A 20,999-nucleotide genomic window follows, 5' to 3' on the forward strand; every position below is an offset into this window, starting at 1 on the left:
AGAATTTCTGTGGAGCTACTGAAGTTTACATTTCAGGGCTCCTCATTTGCATGGGACCCTTCTAGAACCCTGGGATACATTTAGTTTGAACTTACTGGGAGTTATCTATGTGGCTTGCAGTAACTTCTCTGTATAGTTACACTGGCTTTCCTGATATACAAATGGATTCCGAAAGTCTTCTACTGCTCACAATAGTGAATTATCCAGCACTGTTTGTTAAGAGACAGAAGCCATATAATTATATAAATATGGTATCTAGCACTAGAATTATATGCATTGTAGAGAAGAAACAAGATTGCAATTATTTGGAGCCAAAAGCTAGTCTGGAAAATTATTATACAGATGTGTTGGCAGTTCATTAACAGAAATATTATTTCTATGGATCTGGGTGATGTTTCAGTTTTTTTCCCAGCTTTTTGAAATTTCCAACTTGCTACTTTTTTCTACTTTTAAATAAATGTGTACTCTTGAGTCTAATTCTGCATTTCTAATTTTATGTCCTTTTATATAAAGAAGCCCTAAACTACAATAGGCCTTCAAGGTCAAGTCCTGCCGTGCCTAGACCTCATAACGTGTAACAGAAAGCTTATTAGCCTATTTCCACACTTCTCCACAGTAGAGTCACCTACAGTGTCAAATGAAATATTTCATACTACAAAAAAAAAAACAAGCCTTCTATGAAAAGAGGAAAGCTACAGGTATGAAAGTATCAGAACCAAGCAAAATTAAGAAATCTTTAAAAATTCTCAATCACTGGCAAAGAAGTCAAACTTGCACTCTTCACAGATGACATGATACTTTATGTAGAAAACCCAAAGACTCCACCCAAAATTGCTAGAACTCATGGAGGAATTCAGTAACATGGTGGGATATAAAATCAATGCACAGAAATCAGCTGCATTTCTTTTTTTCTTTTCATTTTTTTTAAAGATTTTATTTATTTATTTGACAGAGAGAGATCACAAGCAGGCAGAGAGGCAGGCAGAGAGAGAGAGAAGGAAGCAGGCTCCCGGCGGGGCTCAATCCCAGCACCCTGGGATCATGACCTGAGCCGAAGGCAGCAGTTTAACCCACTGAGCCACCCAGGCGCCCCTCAGCTGCATTTCTATACACTAACAATGAGACAGAAGAAAGAGAAATTAAGGAATCAATTCAATTTAAATTGTACCAAAAACCATAGGAATAAACCTAACCAAAGAGGTAAAGGATCTAAACTCTAAAAACTACAGAACATATCTGAAAGAAATTGAGGAAGACACAAAGAAATAAAAATAACATTCCATGCCCATGGATTGGAAGAATATTGTTAAAATGCCTATGTTACCCAGAGCGATTTACACATTCAAAGCAATCCCTATCAAAATGCCATCAATATTTTTCACAGAGCTGAAACAAATAACCCTACAATCTATATGGAAACAGAAAAGACCCTGAATAGCCAGAGAAACATTGAAAAAGAAAACCAAAGCTAGTGGCATCACAATGCCAGACTTCAAGCTCTATTCCAAAGCTGTCATCATCAAGACAGTATGGTACTGGCACAAAAACAGACACATAGATCAATGGAACAGACTAGAAAACCCAGAAATGGACCCTCAACTCTATGGTCAGCTAATCTTTGACAAAGCAGGAAAGAATACCCAATGGAAAAAGGGTATCTTTAAAATTTATCTTCAATAAATGGTGCTGGAAAATCGAACAGCCACATGTAGAAGAATGCAATGGGACCATTTTCTTATAGCATACACAAAGATAAACTCAAAATGGATGAAAGACCTGAGTGTGAGACAGGAATCCATCAAAATCTTAGAGAACACAGACAGCAACCTCTTTGACCTTGGCCACAGCAAATTCTTGCTAGACATGTCTCCTTAGGCAAGGGAAACAAAAGTGAAAATGAATTATTGGAACTTCATCAAGATCAAAAGCTTTTGCACAGCAAAAGAAACAGTCAACAAAACAACAAGGCAACCTACAGAATAAGAGAAGATCTTTGCAAATGATATATCAGATAAAGGACAAGTATCCAAGATCTATAAAGAACTTATCATCAAACTCAACACCCAAAAGCCAAATAATCCAGGCAAGAAATGAGCAGAAGACACAGACATTTCTCCAAAAAAGACATCCAAATGGCCAACAGACACATGAAAAAATGCTACACATCACTCGGCATTAGGGAAATACAAATCAAAATCACAGTGAGATACCACCTCACTCCAGACAGAATGGATAAAATTAATAAGACAGAAAACAACAAATGTTGGCAAGGATGCAGATAAAGGGGAACCCTCTTACACTGTTGGTGGGAATCCAAGCTAGTACAGCCACTCTGGAAAACGGTGTGGAAGCTCCTCAAAAAGTTGAAAATAGAGCTACCCTATGACCCAGCAATTGTACTACTAGGTATTTAGTCCAGAGACACAAAGCAGTGATCTGAAGAGGCAAATGCACCCCAAGGTTCATAGCAGCAATGTCCACAACTGCCAAACTGTGGAACGATCTGAGATATCCACTGACAGATGAATGGATAAAGAAAACGTCATATATATATATATATATATATATATATATATATATATACACACACACACACACACACACACACACAATGGTATATACAATATATACTCGGCCATCAGAAAGGATATTTACCATTTATATCGACATGGATGGAACTGAAGGGTATTATGCTGAGCAAAATAAGCCAGTCAGAGAAAGACAATTATCATGTGGTTTTGTTTATATGTGGAATATAAGAAACATGGCAAGGACTGTAGGGCAAGAGAGGGAAAACAAAATGTGAAATCATTGTAGACGGAGAAAAACCATGAGAGACTCTTAACAGGAAAAAAACTGAGGGTTTTGGAGGGGATGTGGGTGGAGGAATGGGGGGATGGGGTGATGGGCATTAAGGAAGGCACATGATGTGATGACCACGGGGTGTTATATGCAACACTGTTAAATTATTGAAAATGACATCTCTAACTAACGATGTATTATAAGTTGAATAACTGAATTTAAATTTTAAAAAATCTTCAATTATTATTTTTCACATATCATTGTAATGATCTTATCTCACTTAAGATCTTTTAAGTATGAAACTTAATAATATTTTAGATTTCAATCCTTTTGGAATATACCTACTACCTGAGAGGAAAAGTTGGAAAAATGTAATCTTGATAAAGGCACAAAACTATACCTACCCACACATTAATATAAATATAAAAATTTGTCTTTGACTTTTCAATCGTGGAAAGAGCAAAGTAAGAAAGGCTCTGATCCAGAATCTTTCAAAAGAGTTCAATTCATTCCTGTAAAGGATTTCCCAAGTCTACGATAGCCTATATTTAATGACCACTCTAAAATTTCATCTTAAGGGCTTGGTCAATATTTGGAGTGGCCCTAAAATCTCCAGCATGCCCAGCAAATCCCAAAGGCTATCAACAGACACTTGTGTAACATCTATTGACCATTTTGTTCCAGGCATCATGAAGCTACCTAAAAGCCTATCTTGATTTGCAGCAATTGACAGAGCGAGTGAAATGATTGTGGGCTTTTAGGTGCCGTATGAAATGTGCTAAGATGTCACTGAATCAGTAGATGATATACCTATGTCATTGACTCCTGGGGTTGGGGGGTTATACATAGTGTGGAATTCAGCTTGATGAAAAGACGGCAATTTGTTGACTGCAACAAGCAAAAGACCTTCATGCCCAATAAGTTTGGTGTTTACTTAAACTCTATCACAATCAAGAAAAAAAAAAGTTTTCTTGAAAGGTTATGTATTCCTGTATTTAGAGTTGGGGGTATTAGTCTTAAATGTTGTCATAAAATCATTTTTCCCAAATCTGCTCCCTGAGCATATTCGAATTGCATAGGATTCTAGCGCCACCAACTGACAGTTTTGTACCATTACTACGTTCCTGCTGCTCTTCTGCTAATCTCTGAGGGGAACTAAGGAAAGAATCTCTTCTACCACAACTGCTCGCTCATCCAGCTGGTCACACTTGAAGGGATTTTTCTCTACTCATTCACTGTTCCAAAAGAAAGTTACATTTGAACTTTTAAACTTCTATCCTCCTCTCTGCCCTCCTAAAATATACCAGTTTGAAATAGAAAATCATATAATAATATGATTTTGTGAAAGTCATTATTTTACATTTCCATCCTGAGTTTATGATTACAGTTGTTGAGAAAAAGTTGGATACAACTTTTTCTTATTCTTATTCTTTTACATATTAGAATTTACTTAAAATAATAAAATAAAATGAATAAAATGGTTAAAATGTCAAAGATTATACGTTACTTTACCCCAATAAAAAATTTCTTAATTAAAAATAAAAAATAAAAATTGACATGGCATCTGGGGCACCTGGGTGGCTCAGTGGGTTAAAGCCTCTGCATTCGGCTCCGGTCATGGTCTCAGGGTGCTGGGATAGAGTCCCATGTCTGGCTCTCTGCTTGGCGCAGAGCCTGCTTCCCCCTCTCTCTCTGCCTGCCTCTCTGCCTACTTGTGATCTCTCTTGCTGTCTGTGTCAAATAAATAAATAAAATCTCAAAAAAAAAATTGACACAGCATCTAAGAAAGCACTAAGAGCATTTTGAAAATATAATTCCTGAAGAGTAAGGGTTTCTCTAGCTAAAATTCTTATTTATAAACTACAGAATAATGGGGGAGACCTTTTTTTCAAATAATAGGCTATATTGTATTTCTATTAACAAAAGTAATGCATGTCATTATTCAAACCAATAATTAACTCCTGATACAGAAATATATTTTTAAAAGAAAACTAAAAAATTTAAAAACAATTTATAATTCCTGCACCAAATGCAACCAAAATTACATTCTAGTTGTTATCAGGTTATTTGCTGTACATACATTCCCATATGTTTCTAGAAGGTACAAAAATAGTATCAATATAATACAAGGTATTTTCAAGTTTTCTTTTTTCTTAATGAAGCTTATAAAGTATAACACCATTTGATATAGATGCATAGTGTTCCAAAATATGAATATATTATCTTTTGTATATCCAATGTCCAGTTGTTAAACATTCTTGTCACTGCCAATTTTTCCTCTATAACAGGAGAACTATAAATATACCATTTTGCAAGGTATAGCTGTATTAATATCAGATAATCTTTAAAGCAAAGAGCATTAATAGAAAAAAGGATTTCAACTTCATAATTAATAGGGTCATTTCACCAAAATGATATAAAGATTTTAAATATGCACACATCTAAAGCACAGCTTTAAATTTAAAAGCAGAAGTCAACAGGGGTGCCTGGGTGGCTCAGCAGGTTAAGCATCTGACTCTTGGTTTCAGCTCCGGGTTGTGAGATCCAGCCCCACATCAGGTTCTCTGCTTAGAGAGGAGTCAGCTTGAGGGTCACTCTCTCCCTCTCCCTTTGCCGCTACCCTTGCTTGCTCTCTCTCTCTCTCTCAAATAAATAAATAAATCTTTTAAAAATTGACCACTTGCTATCTATAAAATAAGTTCAACATTTTTTAATAATTGTTTTCATGTGGACCATAATGTTATTTTAAATTGACAATTACAATGATAATTTTTTAAGATTTTATTTATTTATTTATTTGACACAGAGAGAGCAGAAGTAGGCAGAGAAGCAGGCAGAGAGAGGGGGGAAGCAGGTTCCCTGCTGAGCAGAGAGTCCGATGCGGGGCTCTATCCCAGGACTCTGAGATCATGACATGAGCCGAAGGCAGAGGCTTTGACCCACTGAGACATCCAGGCACCCCGAAAGATAATTTTTTAAATGTCTGTGGAAATTAATAAATTTTCTAGACAATTCAAACAAAAAGAAAACATCAAAATGACAGAGAACACACAGAACTGAATTATAAGGAAAATAATACCTATGGAAATTATATTGCTTAGTTTGTTAGAAAAGAAGAAAAGTTTAAAATTCATTCATTGAGATTTCAACTTAATATGTCAGAAAGGAACAAAACAGTAAAAGTAAAAAAGATAGAAATAAAATAATAAAATAAGAATAAAAATAAGGTAAACAAATCAGAGAAAAAGGATCAGTGAACTAAAAGTTGGCTCTTGGCTCTTGGAAAATACTAATAGAATTGACAAACTTATAACAAGACTGATGAAGAATCCAAGAGAAAAGGCTTCCCCAAAAATGTTAAGAATGAAAAGGTAGACATCGTTACAGATGTATCAGTACAGAGATTAAAAAGAGACTATTATGAATAACTTTATCCAAATAAATACAAATATTTAAATGAAGTACACAAATTCCATATATACATATACATTACATATACATATACACATGTACATAGATATATATACACATATACACACATACACACAATCACATATATATAAAAGTTTATCCAAACTAAATCAAAGAAAAACTAATAAATTCATTAATTTAAAAAAGGGTGTCAACAATTCACAGTACTTCCACACACACCCAAAAATAGGCCTATATATTGTAACAGGTGAGTTATGACCAAAATTCTAATTATTTCTTGGCCCAATTGCATACAAATTCTTACAGAGACTGGAAAAACTAGTTTTATGAGGCAAGTACAACTTTCATACCAAAGGCAGTGCAGAAGAAATGACAATATCACTAGTGAACTTAGACTGAAATATCTTAAAGGAAACACTGGCAAACTGAATCTAGCAATTAATTTAAAAGATAATACCAGATGATCAGGTTGTATTTCCTCCCAAAATTGTAAGGTTGTTTTCAGATTTAAAAACCTGTCAATGCAAATCACTATGTTAGCACTTAAGGAGGAAAGATCATATGATTATCTCAATAGAATTAGAGAGAACATCTAATAAACCCTTTCATTCACTCAACAAGGATGTATTAGGCTTACTCTGTTCCAGGCACTGTTCCAGGTGCAGGAAAAAACCCTGTCTCCATGAAGTTTGTGTTTCCCTGAACAAACAAATGAACAAACAAACAAATGAGATACATACTACAGCAGATGGTATTAAATGGTATGGAGAAAAATTAAGCAAGGCAATGAAGGGCATTGTGGGAAAACCAGAAGAGGTAGGAGGTTGAAACTTTATGTAAGATTGTTGGGAAAGGGCCCACTGAGAAGGGACATCTAAGAAGACCTGAAGGAGGTGAGAGACATGTGGAGGCAGAAAAATTCTGACAGAAGGCACAGCCAGTACATAGGCTCTGGCCAAGAAAGTACCTGAAATATTGGAAAAACTACATGCCTGGAGCAGAGTGAAGAAGTGACATTGGAAAGAGTTGGTATCAGGTGATACAGCATATATCAAAGAGGAGGAAATGAGATCAAATTGCATAGTGCATTGTCAGGACTTTGGCTCTCACTACCAGGGAGAGGGGATGCTATTAAAAGAGGTAAAGCAAAAAAAAAGGAAGAAGAAGAAGAAAAAAAAAAAAAAAAGAAAGAAAGAAAGAAAAGAAACATCACCACCACTACCACCACCACAACAACAAAAATCAAAATGGCAGACAAGATGTCATTATACTTTAACAGGATCATTCTGACAACTGTAGCACAATAGATTGTAGGAGGAAAGGCCAAATGCAGGGTGATTAGTTAGGATGCTACAGCAAAAAATCCAGGCAAGTGATGATAGCAGCTTGGACCAGGATGGGAATACTGAGGGAATGAGAAGTCATGAGTTCTGAATATATTTTGAACGCAGAGACAACCTCCTTTGCGGACAGATTGGGTATGGGATCTGAAAAAAGGAAATCCAAAAGTAGATTCTGAAAGTTTGACCCACACAACAAAAAAATAAGCATTCATCTATGATATAATACCTTAAATTTTTTTTAAAAAGGAAAAATAACCTTTTTACCAAAGTACAAAAATAAAATGTCATTGCATTAAAAAAAAAAAAGAAAGAAAGAAAAAAGAAAAGAAAGCCTAAGGCAATCAAGGATGGAGGGAGGAATAGAAAAGAAAGCTAACCTCTTCACCTGACTAGAGAATTAAATACATTCAACCTCCTAATCAAGTATAGAAATGAGAGGGTATGGAGACACATAAACCCAGGAGGCTGAAATCTGCAAGCTCTAGTGAATGCCAACAGGGACCACATTTTCTGAACTCTCCATTATGGCTGCCCCACATCAATCCCCCAGGCCCCCTATGAGAAATAGTTTGCCTTCCAAACATTTTAAAGTCCATTTTTTGTAACTCAGAGTACCTTATTCTCATAGAAACAATGTTAGAGACAGTGTAATACAGCCCACAGAAATCCACTTAATGTGTACTACAGATGAATGATACTCTTATTAATAGGCCTACAGAATCTAATCATCACTGACAGTATTCTCTCAGGGAAAACTTAAGCCAGCTTCCACCCCAAGCACCATAGTGCTTGTTTCTTCTTAATGTACCTCTAGAAATGGGAAGGTAAATTTCCCCCTGCCTGCTATTCAAAGCCACAGGGGTGAGATTCCAGTTGGCCTATAAGCACCAGAAAGAAAATTAAGGAAATAAAAAAAAAAAAAAACAATCCTACAGTCCTAGACCTCCCCAAATCCCTACCCCAGCAAAATCTCCACATAGACCTGTGACAGCAAGGAAGAGCATTGAGCATACCCAGAAGCCACAGAGAGCAGAACTTTGGATCCACTCCCAGCATGCTTTGGGAAGAGGACTTATAACAGCCTGGCCCAGAAATGGGTCCTTTGGTCAAGTTTCCTGCCTAGGACAAGTTTTTGAGTTCAGTATTAAATCAAGAGCTGTCTGAAACTGTAGCAAATAAATATTATCAATAGGAGGTTAGAGGATAATAAGACACTCCCTTCCCTGAGGCAGAAGAACCAGGAGCACATTATTGGGCCAGAGAGGCTCATTGGCCTGTCATTCACAGCACAGGATTGTGGGTAAATGGACTTCCTGTAGATGTTCTACAACACCCTGGGGACATAAACAGGTGACAGGCACAGTTCCTTCCATTTTTCATGAAGAGGAAATGAAGCCCAGAAAGTGTAAGTGGCAGATTTCCAGAAAGCTTTTCAAACACTAAGAAGCAAACCTTCCAAAGTCGGCCACTTCTCTCTCTAGGTAAAAGGTCTTGCATCATATGCAAGTAATTCTGGTCTGAAAAGTCTTTTGGGATTTGTTGATGAAGCATTTCTCAGGTCTCATGGGGGGGAAAAATAGCAATTTATAATTGTGACATTTTGCAAATGTTTCAACCTTCTGCATAGCTAATTATGCTTCCTAGGGCTTTTCCTAGATTTTTCTTGACTATCTGAATTAGTGATGAATTACTTGGCATATTTCTTCTGATTACACTTGAAATTAAATCTTATTTCTAGTGGGTTTTTCTCCCCTCTACTTCTTTTCTAATTATCCGGACTACTCAGAAAGAATATTGATATCTACTCTCATTTCTCATAAATACTTGTTATATAATTTTTATGCATACATGTCAGACTTACCAAATTCATCTTCCAACTCTAGAAAAGATACTCTTATAAGAGTATAGTCTACTCTATGTTCAAATTATCTTTATGAATTACATTTTATTATGCAAATCCATCTTCCCATCGCAAACAGGACTTCTCAGAAATCTCTTTGGGCTGAAAGATGTAATGGGTTTTGAACTACATTTTTTTTTAAAGATGATAGATGCACAACACAAAAAAGAAAAGGAGAAAAAATGGACACAATAGTGACAATAGATGCCTCTTGCTCTGCAGTTATTTAAACCATAAGAAATTCTTTTTACACTTTTATCTGGCATCTCAGTTGAAGTTCTTCTTTAAGGCATTCAGCATGCCAGCCTTCTTGGAACTTTTCCTTCTTCTAATGAAAAGAGTAATGCACACTTCAGAAAAGTTCATTTTAAAAAAATCATTTCTGAAAACAGAAGATGCTATTTCTGACTTCACTGGAAGTTAACGTTAAGGCTCTTAACACTTGCTATCTCCTGGGATAATTAGAAAGAAAAATTAAAAGGAACACAAATACAAAAAAAGAACGATGAGGAAGACTGGCCATTTTTCTTGTTTGTGATAGAGTTTCTAATGCCTCTGCTGTCATTTGGAATGTGTGAACGATGCTGGTAAGTAGATGAAAAAGCCCTAGGTGGTCTCACAATCACAATGGTCAGCAACAGGACAATGGAGGAGGGAGAATGAACCAGATCAAGAAACAAAGAAAGGGACTAAAGACAAAATAGACTTCTTTCATGCCATTAATCACAAGAGCCTTTGCTTCTTTTTACCCTGTGACACACAATTCCCCCCCCCCAATCTGAAAATGATATCTAAGAATAAAAAGTGCACTTTAGTCTGGAGTCATTTCCTCATCAACTGGAGGACTAGTCAGTCACCCATGGAAACAGGGGCAGGGGCCAGGAGGAAGAGAAGCAGCTGGTTTTTGCTCTCCTGTAGGGAAGGGGGGCAGCTGCTGTCACAGACACTTCTAAGACAAGGAGCATCCTCTGAATGAGAATGGGCGACCGCAAACAGAGCTGTAGAGAGATTCTACTATAGACCAATGACTGGGGAGAAAAAAAGTTTTAGTTATGTAAGGTTTCTGTCTGCAAGCTTATTATTTCAATATACAGCTCAGATCTTTTATTCCTTCAGCTTCTCTACCACTGTGTTTTTTTAATATATAACAGTGTTATAAATGAATATAAACAATGCAAATATGTATATCCTAGTATATAAAATGTATTTAAACATGTAATGTTTATTTTTAGATCATAAAATATATGTTCATTTACCCAACAAATACTTATGAGTGGATGTAATGAATGGGGTGTAGTCAGCTCTTCCCTAGTCTCACTTCAAAACTTTACTGATGTTTGAGCTTAATAATGCTTACAGAAACTGTTTGAAGTCAAAAACTTTCAGAGATATAACCATGCCAAAGAATATTTATTTATGTGACGAGATGGACACAGTATATCGTCAACTTAAAAATCCTCATACTTTATCACTGTCTACAAAACAGTATGTTACTATTTCAGTTACAATTATATATTTATTCTTTCCCTCATCAAATATTTATTGACTATCTGTCATATACCAATTACTGTTTTTATCCAAAAAGATCCTTTGGCCTGGAAGAGTTTACATTCTAGAAGGTGGGGGAAGCAAGGGAGGTGGAGGAGAGGGGAAGTCAGCCTGGGAATAAACAACAGATGTAATAAAATAATATGTTCTGCAATATGTTTTTTTTTTAATTCTATTTATTTATTTGACAGAGATCACAAGTAGGCAGAGAAGCAGGGGGGTGGGGAGCAGGCTCCCTGCTGAGCAGAGAGCCCGATGCAGGGCTGGATCTGAGGACCATGAGCCAAAGGAAGAGGCTTAACCTACTGAGCCACCCAGGCGCCCCTGCAGTGTGTTTTTTAAAAATATCCTGTTCTTGAAGAAAGGCTAAGGGGAAATGGAAGGGGTAGGTTTAAGGAAATGTGGCGGGTAGGCTACAGTTTTGAGTAGGGTTGTGGTCAAGACTATTTTGAGAACATGAAATCTGAGCAAAAACTGGAAAGAGAAGTGTCTTTAGGGAGATGGTCCCACCAGGGAAAGAGCTAGAACGAAGGCCTGAAGATAGAGTATGCCTGGTGTGCATGAACAACAGCAGTGATGTTGAGTGTGGCTCAACTAGAGGAAACAGGTAGAAGAAAAAGAAGTCAGAGAGGTACTAAGGGGGAGGGGAGTACATGATGTGAGTTCTCTCATAAGACAGGTAGTACAGGTTAGTTGACCCTTGAGCAACACGGGTTTGAACTGTAGGGTCTATTTATACACTGATTTTTTTTTTCAGTAAATATAGTACTGTAAATATGTTTTCCTTATGATTTTCTTAATAACATTTTTCTTTCGTTAGCTTACTTTATTGTAAGAATACAGTAAATAATAAACAGAAAAAAACAAACAGTATGTGTGAATTGACTATTTATGTTATGGCTTCCTTCCAGTCCAGAGTAGATTATTAGTTAAGTTTCAAGAAATTCAAAAGTTATACATGAACTCTAAACTGTGTGGGGATGGGGGTGAGAGGTGTCAAGGCACTTAGCCCCTGAGTTGTTCAAGGGTCAACTGTATTATTTTCTCCATATAAATACTAGAAAAGTGTAAGCCAACAAGATTAATTTTTTTTAGGGACAAGATGACAAATTTTTTGTGTGTGCTTTTCTTTTTTCTTTTTTTTTGTTTTTAAAGATTTTTATTTATTTATTTGACAGAGAGAAATCACCAGTAGGCAGAGCAGCAGGCAGAGAGAGAGAAGGAATCAGGCTCCCTGCTGAGCAGAGATCCCAATGTGGGGCTCAATCTCAGGACCCTGAGATCATGACCTGAGCCGAAGGCAAGAGGCTTAACCCACTGAGCCACCCAGGTGCCCCATGTGTGCTTTTCTTTTGTTTCCAGTTTTATTGAGATATAATTGATATGCTCTTACTGTATAAATTTAAGGTATACAGCATAATGGCTTGACTCACATATATTATGAAATACTTATCACAATAAGTTATATTCCGTCCTCTCATATATAGAAAAAGAAAAAAAAAGTTTCCTTGTGATGAGAACTCTTAGGATCTACTCTCTTAACTTTCCTATGTACCATATAGCAGTGTTAACTATAGTCATCCCTAGTATTTATTTATCATAAGACCACAAGTCTGTACTTTTTGACCATCTTCCTAAAATTGTGCTTTTCTGTATCCTGGTTTCACAGCTAGAAAAACATTTTCATTAGTGATGAGGGAACAGAAGACTGGCTGAGGACAAAGCAAAATCTGACACCCTGCAACCTTCCCCCACCCCCACTCCTGGGTGGAACATATGTGACATTCTTTAGGGATCTCCCACCTATCTTAATGTTAATAGCTTGCTAAAAAGGGAGGGGAAATGACCTTGACAATGGCAAGGTCTCGAGTGTCCAGTATTTTATAGGTCCTCTTTAGCATATGAAAGTTTTATTGAAACCTCCCTTTCCTTACCTTCCCCAATCCCATGGTACATGACATGCCACCCCTCACAACCCCAGGCAGCAGCTCTTCCTGCCCACAGGTCATGTCCCTGTGCTTTAATAAACCACCATTTTGCACCAAAGATGTCTCAAGAATTCTTTCTTGGTCATCAGCTCCAGACTTCACCCCACCAAACCTCACTTATGTTGTAAGACTTCATCATTTGGCGCCCAACATGGGGCTTTGAGTCTTTACATTTGGACTCTGAGCTTTGGTGAAAAATTGGTGGTACTTTCTCTCCATCTCCTTTACTCTCATTTCAGGGGCTTTTCAAGGAGTATGGTCTTATTGGGACACTTTCATGTTGACTACTCAGGCTTCAATCCCACGACTGCTCTATGGGGAGGAGAATGTCTGCCTTTTGGCTGGAAGTTAGTACACTGGCTGGAATGGTAATAAGACCCAGAAACTTCATGCCTCTCTCTATTCTTGTTCTTATATAAAGTTGTCTCTCTTGGGCATGGGGCAGCCACCTAAGTCACCAGGATGGCTGCCAGTCTTAAGACTTCAGTGTGAGGTTTCCTCCTGATTGATCTAATGTCATCCTCTCCACATCCCTGGTCTAGCCACTTCTGGCCACAGGACCTCCACTGGGAGCCTGCCAAAACCAGTACTTGATTGAATTAAAACCCAACTGGGTACTGTTTCCTAGGGAAGTTGGCTGTAAGGACCACATGTGTTGGAATGTCGTATAGACCATGATGGATTTCAGTCTTTGCTATTTCTTGTCAGTGTCCTATACTAACTACTTAAAGCTATGAAATTGGATAATTTCCCCTTGCAAAAACTTTTCTAGTATTTTCCATGGATTAAAATGGCAAAACAGTACGCAACCTTCAAGACAGAAGATGGCATGGCATGGCACAGTATTTTAGTCCATTCACCAGGCACCCATCAGCAGCCTAGGATGTGATGGGGTAGGGGAGGGGCACCAGAACCCCTTCATGGCCTTTTATGGTAGGAATGCCTTCACAGGAAGGCAGGATCATGATCAATAACAATGGTTTGGTGAAGGACGCCTCCAGTGGCTTTTGACACATGGGAATCTCTGAGTTATCCTGCATGGGATGTCACCCAGGAGCCGGGGGGATTTGTTAATGGGCCTTCTTTACTTTTCTGGGAGCATGGCCTCAGTAGGCTTCTACAGTTCCCAAGTATTCTATCTTGGGGTGCCTTTTTAACCCATGGGAAGCAAACTGCATTGCAAAACTTAGGAAAGGACTGAGCCCCTGTAACACTGCATGGCCTCAGTGGGATCTGTCAGTTAGATCTCCTCCACAGGAAACAGGGCAAATGGACCTAGGATACCTTCATTGCTGTACACCAAGACCCGGCCTAAGGGCCTTTTGCACAATGTGTTTGCCTAAATGGGTCAGCTAGTAAACTCCCTCCTGACATATTGGATGATAATTATCTAAATAAGCCTTTTCCTAGTAAACCCAGGCTGCTGAAGGATATACAGTTCATCTCTAGCAAAGGGGACTCTGACTTTATCTCTGTTCCTCCTAATAGATGTAGAGGCTTCTCCCTCACTCATTTCCCATGTTAATGGCTATAAGTGGAGCCATTAACATTATAAGTGGGGTTAGTCTAACTCGAGAGGGAGACTTTAAGGAATATTCCCAAGCAGCTGCCGAAACTCCCTTTGTTTATGGGAAATTCCCTGTCTTCTCTGGCCAAACCTGGACTGCCTAGCCCTTTCTCCCCAACTTGTTGGCATGAAAACATGGCATCTGCTCCTCTGTTGGAGCTGATGAGCTTTGAAACCAGGAACACTTTCTCTGCCCTCTGGCAGCACTTTGGCTCTTATGTCCCCCTTCTCCTGTTTCTGCACCAAATTGGGACCAACTCGAGACCATAACTGGTCTCGAGACCGTCCTCGGTGCCTCCTGCACCATGGCTCCTTCTCTCTTCAATGTCAAGGAGCAAGAAGAACACACCCTGGACCTAACATCTCCCACTCTAGATTTCCCCACCCATGCCTCAGGTAAACATTGAAAGTGGAGTGGGACCAGGTAGAACGTAAATCAGTATTTGAGCTAAATTAAGTTTGTTGGTTTAATTAAGATAAACATGTCTTTTAAGTTATCAGCAGTAAACATAAAACTTCTATCAAGGTTTACTGAAGGTCAAATAAGCTCATATTTGTTGCAATTTCTAAGCAAAAGGATGACTAAACTGATGGTTAATTGTCTCAAAGTTTTAATAAGTAATTGTTTATATAGATTTCAAAGTCTTTGCTAACCTGAAACTAATGTTTGCTTGGATGATAAATGGAATTAAATTCATTAGACACCTAGGACTTTCAAATAGGATAAAATGCTAACTCATTAATTACTGGACATAGGTTTGTGCTTTTGACTTCTTACTGCAAAAAAAAAAAAAAAACTAAGAATATTTAAATCTGTTGGCAAACATGTTGTATGCTTAACTGATTCACAAATTTGCCATCTAAAGAATTCTGTTGTAACAGTTCACAACAGGTTAATACTTAACTGACTAGAGACTGAGGTGTTTCTAAGAGTACAAAATTCTGCTAACTGTAACTAAGACTGATGGAAATAAGGGGAAAAACTCTGTATGTGGAAAAGTAGGAGATACATAAGAAAGATACAAAGAATGGAAATGCATTTTTGTTGAAAGTAAAAGGTAAATGAGATGGTTGTTTGGAAAGAAATGGCTTGGGACAAAATCTAAATGTAAAGGAAAGTTAGTGAAAGGTTCATGAAGGGAAATCTTCAGAAAAAGAGTTTTAGGTATGGTCAGGAAAAACTAAGATTGAAATGAGTGGTGTTTTTTTTTTTTAAGATTTTATTTATTTATTTGACAGAGAGAGAGAGAGAGAGATCACAAGTAGTCAGAGAGGCAGGCAGAGAGAGGGGTAAGCAGGCTCCCTGTTGAGCAGAGAGCCTGATGTGGGGCTCGATCCCAGGACCTTGAGATCACGACTTGAGACAAAGGCAGAGGCTTAACCCACTGAGCCACCCAGGCACCCCAATCAGTGGGTTTTAAAGGTACATTGGTATAAGATTAAAATTCTCTCCATTCAAAAAGACAGTTTTCTTAAATTAATCTGCTGTTAAGTAGAAAATATAAACAGTTGCTTCTTTTTTGCCTGTCCAGAAAAACCATTTTCCACATTTTGCCTATATCAGGTCTTTAACATCTCTAATTGTATTTAGGCATGTGATTTAAAACTTTCTAAGATTTTAACAAGTGTTGACAATATTTAAATTGTAATTGAAATCTCTAACTCATTATGCTTTTCCTTGGTATGCTGAGTTACTCAGGAAGTACTGCTAAGCAAATGATAAACCTTGGGTTACACTTGGGTAAATGCTACAACTATTCTAGAGGTTCTATGCATTTCCTAAAGTTTTAATGTTTTGATAAGGTCATCACTTGATATTTTAATTACTGAAGGGTTTGTGTCAATGGGTCACAGGATAACTGAGTTTCCTTGTCTACAGTATCATAGTGAATTTTCTAATCAGATCATTAACAATGTCCATTTCTAAGTTTATTTTGTCATTTATAATTGTTTTAATTCTCTTGTAAAATGAGTTTCACCTTAAAGGAGATTCATATAAAGTACTTTCAGGACAAACACAGGTATTCAATATCTTTAAGATCATAACTGAAATGAGTAAAAATTTCTAGAACTAACTAAAACTGTATTCAAACTAAACCAGAATTAGCAACATGGGACTAAATGAACCAAAAGATTATAGTGTTGTGACTCTTTTTTTTTTAATTTTTTTAAAATTTTTATTAACATATAATGTATTATTAGTCCCAGGGGAACAGGTCTGTGAATCCCAGGTTTACACACTTCACAGCACTCACCATAGCACATTAGTGTTGTGACTCTTGTTTGGAACATTGCCGGTTCTCTGCTTGCTCTTCCACACTAAGGAAAATTTTACTTATCTGTGACTTACAGAAATGTAAAAATATTAATTTGAAAACAAATCAAAGCATTCAACTTTTCTCTCTATCTGAACCCTCTGAAACTCAAAAGGTCTCAGTAAATATTCTTTTTTCCATGACAATCAGTCATTTGCATAAATTCAAAAAGAATCTGTTCTCCTTGTAACAGGACACCATTGGGAAAAATGGGTTATTTTACCAAGGCTTTGACTCGAATGTCATATTTGAGGAAGATATTCATAGACTCAGATATGACCAGACAGCTTTAAGGAGCTAAGGTTGACTTTATGAAACCTGGAGCCATAAAGACCCTTGGAACTGTTGGCCTGTACCTTGCTTACAGGGCTCCCAGCAGCCTTCACCAGGTGAGTAAAGAAGGTCACTTCCTGGGCAGGTGCAGGAACCTCAGGATACTTTGGGAACCTCATGAAGAGGAATCTGCCCAAATCTACAGGTATTGCAGGCATGTCTGAGGGCAAGTACTTGGCTTGGCTTCTGGCCTGGAGAGGCTACTTAAAAGTTCAACCTAGAGATTCCTTATAAGAAGTTCCAGCAAAGCAGATTCTAAAAGATCTACATGATCACTCACTGTTCTTGCTGATCTCATGAAAATAATTAGGCCAATTCTGTTTAAACTGGACTTGTTTTTCAAGCCCTAACTTGGCTATCTCTGGAAATGAGGGTTATTTTAGAGAGAAAAATTGTGTTTCATTAAGACAGCTTTGTGGATGTAAAATTCTAGATTTGATTGTCTTTAAATGTTTACTGTTTACCTAACCTAGACAATTGGAGGTAAAGTTCAGAGAAGTTTCATAATAGCTCATTTAGACAATCTTCTTACTTTTTATTCTGTGTGGATAATAATAGGACCCCATGGCACATGATTAAGCAACTAGAAAATGGGATCAATTCCCCAACAATTGTATAACTAACTATCACCTTGGCCAATTCTATGTCACTAAGATAATGAAATTACCTAAAAGCCAGAAGCATACCCCAACCCACAGGGCTAACTATGAACTTGTGGAGATAATGGATGATCCCACTTTCTTTATGATTGGATTGGATGATGCATGTGGGACTCCCCTTATCTCTTGACAAGTTTACTCCTATTTGCCAATGATCCTTTGTAATTAGGGTATTGTTAAGGCTGGACCACTCAAAGGGCTTCTTAATGGTTTCACCCCTTAGTCATATTTATCCTAGAAGCCACCTTTACTGGGGTACAATTGCAAATAAAGGCTTTAGCTGAGCATATAACAGCCCTCCTCATACAAGGAGCCTCAGAGCTCACTATGGGACCATGACTACAATGACCTCACATCAGGTCCAAAGTGTCTTAGAAACCGAAGGCCACCAATGGATGATGGAGGTCAACTTACTAAATACTGGGATATATTTACAGATATGCCAGAAATAATACTTAAAACTTGTCAAACTTTAAACCTAGTTACCCACATGCCTGAACCTGACAATTGTACTTATTTCTCTATAGAGCAAAACTGTTCAGAGATTATTAATCTTGCTTACTCTAGTTGGCCAGATTTAAGATGCCCCTATTAAAAATACAAATGACAGTTGGTTTACTGATGACAATAGTTCTCATAAAAAAACTAAGAAAAGCTGGGCATGCCATAGTTCTCACTAGCACTTTGCAATTCCCAAAGCCTTAAAAATTAATATTAATACTGACTCCAAATATGCTTTCCTAGTCCTACATGTCCATGGAGAAATTCAGAAGAAAAGGCGATTATTATCAAGCCATACCTCCACAATCAAATACAGGCCTAAAATTATTACTCTTAAAGCTGTACACCTACCTAAGGAGATAGTTGTAATTCACTTGAAAGGATGTCAAATGATATGACCTTAGGAACCAATGAAAGTAATAAAGAGTTTACACAAGGCCACTGATTTGGACAAAAAGTCCATGGAGGTGACAAAAACTTCGTGAAGGAAAATTGTCCTTAAGTTCACTCCTTTGGTCCCTATAAAGTAACAATGGACTGCCTTTTATTATACATTAAAAGATGGCCCTCCAAAACTGAATAGGCCTTGATATCTTTTTTTTTTTAAGATTTTATTTATTTATCAGAGAGAGAGGGGGGAGAGAGTGAGCACAGGCAGACAGAATGGCAGGCAGAGGCAGAGGGAGAAGCAGGCTCCCTGCTGAGCAAGGAGCCCGATGTGGGACTCGATCCCAGGACGCTGGGATCATGACCTGAGCCGAAGGCAGCTGCCTAACCAACTGAGCCACCCAGGCGTCCCTAGGCCTTGATATCTTGACTGCAGTTACAGAAACCAAAAATTGGAGGAATGCCTCCTAACGGGACCCAATGGTTATATGGCTCTGACTCATGTTCATGGCTTCCCCTAGGCTGGATAGCCACTGTACTCTGGGTTTTGCCTAGAATCAGGGATGCATTATTAAAACCATTACCAACCTGGCCGACCTTCCAAAATTTAAAACAGTGGTGAATTCGTTCTGTCTCATTGGTATGATAAACTAACATCCACTTTTATTCCCCCTTTGGGACTAGAGGATGTTTGGCACATGGATGCTCTTACTAAGTACATGGTCAGCCCTAAATAACCCTCAAAGTAACATTTCTCTATTAAAATGCTATGGTAATACAAATGTGTAAAGCAGCTTTACAAAATAGAATGGCATTGGATGTTTTAACTGATATACAAGGTAGAAGTTGTGCTATCACAAAAACAAAATACTATGTTTATGTTCCAGATTATCACAAAATATTTATGTTCCAGATTATCACAAAATGTGACTTACTCAAGTTAGCACTTTGAACAGTCCCTCTCTCCTTTAATAATTGATTAAACTCCCAGACTGAAAAAGGGTTTTTTTGTCAACTAGCAAAAAACTTATCTGAACTTCCTTTTCTTTTTGTTACACTAGTCATGTTTTGCTGTTCTCTCCAATGTCTCCTCACCTGGCATCAACTCCTTTGCGGCCATAACTTCCACAGATGATCCTGACCACTAACAGAGACACTTCTTTACTGTCAGCATTGGATTCAGCTGCCTCCTTCTTTCATAATTCCCCTTCATATTCCTCAACTGACCAATATTGACCCATAAGTAGGGACAGCTCTATGCCCCTATTCAGCAGGAAGAAGTTACAGAAGATGAGACCTTCCATTGTCAACAACCTTAAAGATTTAAGGGTCATGCCCTTCCGCCGCGGGAGCCATTGGAGAGTTGCAGCCATGGCTCTGCGCTACCCTATGGCCATGGGCCTCAACAAGGGCCACAAAGTGACCAAGAACGTGAGCAAGCCAAGGCACAGCCGCCGCCGCGGGCGCCTCACCAAGCACACCAAATTCCTGCGGGACATGATCCGAGAGGTGTGCGGCTTCGCCCCCTACGAGCGGCGGGCCATGGAGCTGCTCAAGGAGTGCAAGGACAAGCGCGCCCTCAAGTTCATCAAGAAAAGGGTGGGGACGCACATCCACGCCAAGAGGGAGCAAGAGGAGCTGAGCAACGTCCTCGCCACCATGAGGAAAGCGGCGGCCAAGAAGGACTGAGCCCCCTGCCCGTCTGTAATAAAGCGTTTTTGGAAAAAAAAAAAAAAAAAGATTTAAGGATCAAAATTGTTCAGGGGGGAAATGATGAGGGAACAGAAGGCTGGCTGAGGACAAAGCAAAAGCCAACACCCTGCATCCCCACCGCCACTCCTGGGTGGGACATATGTGACATTCTTTAGGGATCTTCCACCTCTCTTTAATGTTAATACCTTGCTAGAGGGAAAAATGACCTTGACAATGACAAGATCTCTGGTATCTGGTATCTTGTAGGTGTTCCATTGAAATCTCCCTTTTCCTTACCTTCCCCAACCCCACAGTACATGACCTGACACCCCTCACAACCCTGGGCAGCAGCTCTTCCTGCCCACGGGTCCTGTCCCTATTATTAAACCACCATTTTGCACCAAAGATGTCTCAAGAATTCTTTCTTGGTCATCGGCTCCAGACCTCACCCCACCGAATCTCACTCATATTCTAAGACTTCATCAATAGGAACCAATTTTAATAAGATCTTAGAAGAAGTTCAAGCTCTCCC

General features: G+C 38.3%; 1 protein-coding gene across 1 annotated transcript; it reads left to right on the forward strand.

Annotated features, from left to right (window-relative positions):
• The first annotated feature begins 20,115 nt into the window (after positions 1 to 20,115).
• On the forward strand, positions 20,116 to 20,514 carry LOC132009961 (large ribosomal subunit protein eL36-like). Its single transcript, XM_059387963.1, has one exon. The coding sequence runs from the start codon at positions 20,147 to 20,149 to the stop codon at positions 20,462 to 20,464; it is 318 nt and encodes a 105-aa protein (XP_059243946.1). The 5' UTR covers positions 20,116 to 20,146; the 3' UTR covers positions 20,465 to 20,514.
• Positions 20,515 to 20,999: the final 485 nt, after the last annotated feature.

This window comes from Mustela nigripes, chromosome 2, assembly GCF_022355385.1.
Source record: "Mustela nigripes isolate SB6536 chromosome 2, MUSNIG.SB6536, whole genome shotgun sequence".
Classification (NCBI taxonomy): Eukaryota; Metazoa; Chordata; class Mammalia; order Carnivora; family Mustelidae; genus Mustela; species Mustela nigripes.